Source organism: Limulus polyphemus, unplaced genomic scaffold, assembly GCF_000517525.1.
Source record: "Limulus polyphemus unplaced genomic scaffold, Limulus_polyphemus-2.1.2 Scaffold3913, whole genome shotgun sequence".
NCBI classification, from domain to species: Eukaryota; Metazoa; Arthropoda; class Merostomata; order Xiphosura; family Limulidae; genus Limulus; species Limulus polyphemus.
Genome location: NW_013669523.1, coordinates 50,510 through 58,439, shown reverse-complemented (window position 1 = coordinate 58,439; position 7,930 = coordinate 50,510). Strand labels below are relative to the sequence as shown.

Sequence of the window (7,930 nt, the reverse complement as noted above, 5' to 3'; positions counted from 1 at the left end):
CATTAGGGCACGCCCGATCAACAATACAATTTTATTTGGTCTGCGAACATTTGTCAGGCAGGCATACTTACCCTACAAGTACCATTGATTAAAGCAGTGGTTCCCAAACTCTTTTAGTCTGAGGCTCCCTTGCTTTAAATAAAAAAGTTTGAGGCCCCTAAACCTATAACTTTAGCATGGTGGTTGAAAAACAGTGCCGTAGTAAAAACAATAACATCTACTTTCAACATACTGTATCATTTAATTAATTCAACATAATTTTTATCAACTTATTGTTTATTTAGAATTAAAATCAATTCAGCACCTTTGTTTTCGGGTAATTTATGGCGGCCCCCAAGGGGGACCTCGGCTCCCACTTTGGGAAACACTGGATTAAAACGTTTCTCTTTACTACTGCATTCAGATATTTCAATATACACATAAAGAACGCATTGCAATAGTTGTTGCTCTTAGTTTGAAATGCATTAATTTATAACTTGTTGCTTTTTAATTTGTGAAAGGTCCCTAAGTCTTTAGATTTTTATAGTCACTCAAAAGGATGCCTCATTTCGAAGGTAATGGCGTGTTGCCCTCTATAATAAATATATCGCCTGTCAAAGTTTTTGTGGCAATGAAAGAAAACAATGTTAATCATTTGCATATAATATGTAAATTACGACAAAAAGATGGAACATAAAATTACTATAAGAAATGAAAATATTACGAATGTCATCATATCTATCCTCAATCTTATTGGGCTATCTGCTGTGTCCACCGCAGGGAATCAAACCCCGAATTTTAGCGTTGTAAGTTCGTAGACTTACCGCTCCCCCAAAGGGAGAGCGGATGCGTTTTAAGCTAAATTGAAATATGTTAATGCAGCGGAAAAAATCCACCAGGTGGAATTCTTAATTATATTATTTTGTTGGTGCATGGCCCGTCAGAGATGGGGGGGGGAGGCTCCTGGTGCAAAAACACTAGGGCCCGGGACCAGGGGAGTGGCAGAGAAAAGAAGGAAGAAAAAAGAAACGGAAAAGAAAAAGAAAAGAAAGGGAGAGAGAGAGACAAAAAGGTTAGTTATGGTAAAAGGGGTTGAAGATGAGGTTAGTGGTGATGGTGGGATGGGAAAGGGGCAAACGTAAAAAGAGTAGGGGTAAATGTAGAAAATTAAACTTTGAAGGAGAAAAAAATTGTCCCCTCATTTTGCAACAATTGAAGGTATATGTGAGGTGCTGGGGGGAGGGGGAGGCACCAGGGCCCCCGAAATCTCTTTGATGGGCCCAGTGTTGGCGTGTTTCTTCTGGAAGAATCACACACAGTTTTTTTTTCTTTCGATGAATGTGTTTGTCGTTTTAATAATAATATAAAATAAATTCTGAACAGAAATAAGAAAACAATAATGAGGAAATACACTGGTGTGGGCTGGGATGACGCCACGAGGCAAGGTGAGAGCAGTAGCGAACATATGAACGCCTTTAGGAATTTTAATTGCGTGGAATGTCAAAAAAGTGCTGAGCCAGATGACAAAATAACGTACAGTAGACAGGAGAGGAACACCGAATATAGAATTCGATCAAGTACGGTTCCACACACATCTAACGTGTCCTGAAAACAAAAGCTCCGTCGACTATATGGTAGGGTAAAACACATGTGACTTCTGACTTGATTTACGTTCTTACGGAGTGACCTGAATGTTTCACTACATGAACGGGGGCAGTGTGCCAGAGAGAGTTACAGTGGTGCTAATATACACAAATAATTTTCCTCTACGTATCAGTTATCATTCAGGGTCCTTTGCCATCTTTACGATGACTGTTCACATTTATCTTCAATGTCTTCAATTTAAAGTTAGCACGAAATAGTCTTCAGTAATCCAAACGAAGACAAAGGTTTCTAGATAATTCAAGAAGAGAGAGGGATGACTTTATTTTCACTTTACCTTTTATACATTTGGTTAAACTCATGGAGCTCTCATTTTGTTGGGTTAACATTTTATAGGCTTAATATTTTGTAGGTTTAACATTTTATAGGCTTAACATTTTAACTAAACGGTATAGTACCAGGAGAATAACAAAATCTCTTTCTAGACCACTAGCGATAATAATTTTGTCAACTTGTACAGTATAAGCCAACCTCATGGGTCTCATTTGGCCAGTTAGACACCATCTACATTTAAAGAAAACTCAATAAAAATATCCATACAGTATCATTAACAACAGAGAATTAAGAATTGTTTAAAATCAGATAATAATTATAAGTTACGGTTTAAACGCCGAAATCAGGGGAACTGGTGGAAACAACTAGGCCTGAAAATTGTTATAAGAATCAGGTTCACTGTAGATGTTATTTTTTCTATTTCTTTTTACCACATTCTTCTTAATTTGTTCATTGCAGCTCAAAATCAGCGGTGTGTAAAAATAGCATTTCAGATCTATCTTCTGTCACCCATCAGTCACTGTTTCAATGGACAAATTGAGAGGAACGTGAGACCCCCCCCCAACCCGAATTGCAGTGAACTTGATTTTTATAAACAATATTTACGCAGGTATTCTTATCCTCCGTCCAACCTGGTGGACAACGTTATAAACATCCAAATGAACAGACTAAACTACCCTCCATTAGCGACTTGTAAGGTATCCAAAAAGTTGGTTGATTGATGTGTTTTAAGGACAAAGCTACACAATGGTTTGTTTATTTGTTTTGAATTTCGCGCAAAGCTACACGAGGGCTATCTGCGCTAGCCATCCCTAATTTAGCAGTGTAAGACTAGAGGGAAGGCAACTAGTCATCACCACCCACCTCCAACTCTTGGGCTACTCTTTTACCAACGAATAGTGGGATTGACCGTCACATTATAACGCCCCCACGGCTGAAAGGGCGAGCATGTTTGGTGTGACGGGGATTCAAACCCGCGACCCTCAGATTGCGAATCAAGCGCCCTAACCACCTGGCCATGCCGGGCTTATAATTTGGTAGCCAAATGAAAATTTAGGGTCCATCGAAAATATTCTTAGTTCTATAATTCCAATTATTCAATAATACATTCCAGTAATCCTAAAACAGACACAATTAATTTACTAATATTAAGTACTTTGATTGAAGTTTAAATGAAATAAAAATAAAACCATTCCTCTTTCTTGAACCAGTGGTATGTTTCAAATCAATGACATTAGATCTTTCAAACTGTTTGACCTTTACTAGTACAGAAGACAGGGTAATAAGGACCAAGTCTGACAATAGCTTTTGATAGTAGCCAATTCTTTTGAGAAATAAAGCTGCATGACTGCTAAGAAGAAAAAAACATCATTGAATTTAACATTCCAACAAAGCAAGATTAGTAGGAAATATATGGAGACGTAACAAAAATGTGAAGAACAAGGAAAACAGGATGGCATAAATGAAACTTGATAAGACTGACATCTTTAGCTATGTAAGATTGTTTTCCATCCCTACATGTGAAAGACTACCTGGCTTCAATTTTCACATCGTAATTTGTTTACCTTGTAATCAAGAGAGAGAGAGTGTTTGATCTTTCTCAGCTTTATAGTGTATCAAAACATTTTTTGTTAAGTTACAGCTGAGTTTATTGTTAATTGTAGTTTAATATATCTACAGAGTAACTGAATGTTTCACTCACTTCCTTCAACAGAAACGTCTGCCCGAGCTTTTTGATGCATGAATACACAATGAATCTTCCTACATCCACCAGGTTGGTTCTCCCAGTAGCAAGGTATCTGGGAACGATTTTTCTGTAAATAAAATGTCAACAGGAGTTTACTTTTTGAAAATTACAGAACTTTAAGTACACTAACAAACTTAACATTCAAGGTTCATACTTAATAAAACAAGTCGTAAGGTACTGTAATTATTTGATGACGAGGAACCCACTTATACCTTATGATAACATAAGCTTGTTTTAAATTGTATATTAATAATAAAATTTCTTTCTCTGCTTATTTATTCAAGCCATCTCCAAACTTTATATACTGTATGTGTGTGTGAGTGTATATAAATAGAGAGAGAGAGGAGAGAGACTGAACTACATCACTATGTCTTATTAACATATTTAAAAAAGTTACTTATGTTCATTTTGTATTTTCTTTAACATCAATAAGTTTACATAAAACAATTATACTTGCATAATTACTAAGTTTTTCAATTTGAAAATTTCTCGAGTAGTAAAGCATTTGTCCTTCTTAGCAATACCATGAATATGCCTTAAATATGACAGTATCTACCACAGTAGACAATCTACAGGGTGTACAAAAAGTCTGGAACCATAGGTGATTTGCAGCTGTTTCTTACTTTCATATACGTTACTAATTATGAGATAGAGGAATTAATCCAGAGTTTTCGAACACCCTGTATTACAAGTTATCTGATAATGTGAAAAGACTTAATGATATATATATATATACTTGTACATGCTTAAACTGATGCATTAAATGTGTCAAATCTGCAAGAATCCTAGAAATAATGATTCGTTCATGACAGGAGGTATCATTGTATACGACACAAAAGGGACAGGTCAAGGATAGCAGATAACTTATTAAACTTAAAACTTGAAGTTGATGTCTACTTGTTAATCATGAACTTTCATGGAGTTTTCATTACATAAATGACTATACACACACCTACAGGAAGTATATGTATCATACCTTACAATCCACTTATTTATGATTTAATCTTATCGTTGTGTAGTATGAACTACAAAACATTTCTTATTATGGTAAATATTTTATATCCAAAATTGAAATAAACATCTCTTCTTTCATACCAAGTTTTTGATTAAGTTCTTCACATGTATAAATATCATTTTACTGGTGGTGGCAACTATGTTAGAATGTAAGCTTAAATCATGAAAGTATGTATACCAAATATTGATTAAGTTCTTCACATGTATAAATATAATTTTACTGGTGGCAACTATGTTAGAATGTAAGCTTAAATCACGAAAGTATGTATACCAAATATCGATTAAGTTCTTCACATGTATAAATATCATTTTAGTGGTGGCAACTATGTTAGAATGCAAGCTTAAATCATGAAAGTATGTATACCAAATATCAGTATTTCTCATATGAAATGCAAAACAGAAAGTAGGAAAAGGTTTAAATACCTGTAAGTATAGTCACTACCTACTAATACCTGTAACTACCTACCAATTATAGTACTAATATATTTGTTTTACAGTAAATAATTATTCTTTTGAATGTTTTCTCAAGATTCAACCAATTTTAGGCATTTTTTCTAGATGGCACATACCAAGACACTTGATAGCCATAAGCTGGGCAATATCGTAGCAAATTTTTCTAATGGTTACACAAAAATATTTTGTGTAGCATCTGCTGTTATGGAAAATTATTTCTGGAATAAGTTATCTCTTCATATAGAACTGGCCTACCACCATAGCAAGCCAAGCTTAGTCTCCTGTCTTATTTATCACAAATTATTAAAACATATATATATAGTTTAGGTAATATTAATAACAGAAAAAATTTACCCTGCTTTCCATGTGGCGATACTTGCACAACTGACGAAAACATTTTCCTTCTTTCCACAAACTACAAACAGTTTCAGTGCCAAGAGCTGCTTCACAGTGGCGAAATGGGCAATCTTCTCCCTTAGTATAGAAATAATAATATTATAACTACATTGAATAAAATAGTACACAATGAGCCAATTGATTAAAGACTTCATTAATAAAGAATCACTATATAAAATCTCGCATGTTAAACCTTGCTAGTCTTTCTCAGAGACCATCCTGAAACACATTTCAGTAGTGTGCATGCCAAAAGAAGACTAACCAGATAAAACAGTAATGCTATCTGGAGGGACGCAAGATGACTTATGTGTGAGTTAAAAATAATACTTAAACTTTACAATACCAATTTTTGGGCAATTTAAAGCTAAAATTTATAGTTCTCCATTTATAACACGATCTATCAAGGATACATGCTTGATAATGAGAGAACTCATTCGCTGCCATAGACAAATATATGGGAAACAATATACAACCTTTGTTTTAGCCTTGAAAAGTATGATATTAACCACATGTAGTCTAGAACTGAAGGTATTTCTCTTCAAACAACACAAATTTTACAGTTTTATGTAAGTACCAAAATATTAAAACACTTGTCTGTTTATTACTGTGTACCTAAAAATATATCTGGCACTGAGAGTTGTTTATCTGTAAGTGATATATATATATAGTAAAAGAATTAGGGTTTCCTCTTCCCTGAACGGTCCTTCAATTACGTACCAGTTTTACAAACACAGGAATTAAAAAAATTACACAATTAATAAAGCATGAGAGATTTCTCAAATTACATGTGAAAACTTCAATATTTATAATATAAACAAGACCACTAAACACCATAAAAGAGAAACTTGTGTCCACAAACAGAAGAAAACAAAGACAGACTAAGAGACAGTTAGCCACAACATGAGATTCTGGCCAATCAAGTACATCAAACTGGTCTAAGAAAGAAAATATTTATAGTCTTAAGAAAAATATTATGGAAATTTTAAACACAACATATCAATAGCCACACACATACAAATATAAAACTTAAAAAATGCTATTCTTATTACCAGCTCAAAGTAAAAGTAAGGCAATTCAAAATCCTCTGCTTATTATCTTTAAGCATCAAATTATCAACTTGATCATATACTATCCAGTATTGGTGTGGGTGCAACAATGCATCATATTGAGCACTTTTTTGCCTGCTACAACACACAATCAGGTCTTGACCTTAACTTTTGAAGGTGCTAGCAAATGGTCAATATTTACTTTTTTTTTACCATTAGCAAATTTGAGACTGCTGATAACAACATTATTATTCTTAAAATTAACTGTAATTGTGTCTTTATTGATTATTTCGTGAAGGGATGGCAGATAAGTCAACTGGCTACTTAGATTTTTAACAGGCAAAAACTGGTCGAATAATTTATTAATTTTAAATTAATTTTTAGGCCTCAAAGTCAGTCTACCCTCTGCTTATAGGTGAGTCTTGGAATTACACCTCACCTAGAGAATTTCAAAATGACCAAATGTTCAATCCAAACAATAAAAAACTGTATTCATTAATTTGTCATAACCTGATATTTACTTTTTTACATATCTTATAAATCTAACCCATATAAAAGCCACTTGATTTATCTTGATTTCTCAAAACAGAAGGAGTCATAAAAGCCCAAATGCATTTATCCAGATAGAATAATTCAATTACTGTTTGCCCATTAGGATTTTAGTGACGAGGGTGGAAGGGTGCCATTAAACCTTATAAGTATAGTGAGTGTTGGTATAATAAGCCTAAAGTAAAGACATAGTGTGGGATCACCTAGCCAAGTGCCTAAAGGCTTCCCACATTTTAAGAAGGTATGACAAGTAAGTTCAGAATTATAGTAACAAAAAATCTCCAATACTGGCTCAGTCCAATGGATTGACCCATGCATGTAAGGTTAAGCACCAAGTACAATTATGACTGTAAAATTAAAATGCTAAGTTCATCAAGTGTCACAATGAACCCTTTAGTATTCTATGATTTTACAATTCCAAAGCTATCAACAAAGACAACACATAAAGAGCTTTGATTTATCTTTGTTTTCCAATACATTCTAAAAAAAAGTATTGATAATCATCAATGATATTCAAAAGCAGCAAATCATTGAATTTCTTTATATTAGAAAAACAAAAAAATAAACTTTAAGCTTACCTTTGTACATGTTGAATAAAAGTAAAAGTAACAGTCATCACTACTCTTGTTGAATGCAGCCATTTTCTACTAATATCCCGTAATGCTGTACTCAAAATCCGTCCAAAAACTCAAGCTTTCCTGTTCAATGTTTCTGGCTGAAATTTTAATTTTGTTTGTTATTCTTAACATATATATAAAAAAGTTAAGTATACCTGTTGATAAATCAATACATTTAAGATTTTATTAGATTT

At 33.7% G+C, this 7,930-nt stretch overlaps 1 protein-coding gene across 1 annotated transcript in view; it reads right to left on the bottom strand.

Annotated features, from left to right (window-relative positions):
- LOC106470268 (zinc finger CCCH domain-containing protein 11A-like) overlaps positions 1-7,930 on the bottom strand; it is a 52,559-nt gene that overhangs the window by 32,764 nt on the left and 11,865 nt on the right. Inside the window, exons 2-4 of the mRNA XM_022398867.1 lie at positions 7,698-7,834; positions 5,483-5,602; positions 3,617-3,728 (exon numbers count right to left, since the gene is read on the bottom strand). Coding sequence (XP_022254575.1) covers positions 3,617-3,728; positions 5,483-5,602; positions 7,698-7,760 — 295 coding nt within the window. The 5' untranslated portion in view covers positions 7,761-7,834. The remainder of the gene's footprint in view (positions 1-3,616; positions 3,729-5,482; positions 5,603-7,697; positions 7,835-7,930) is intronic.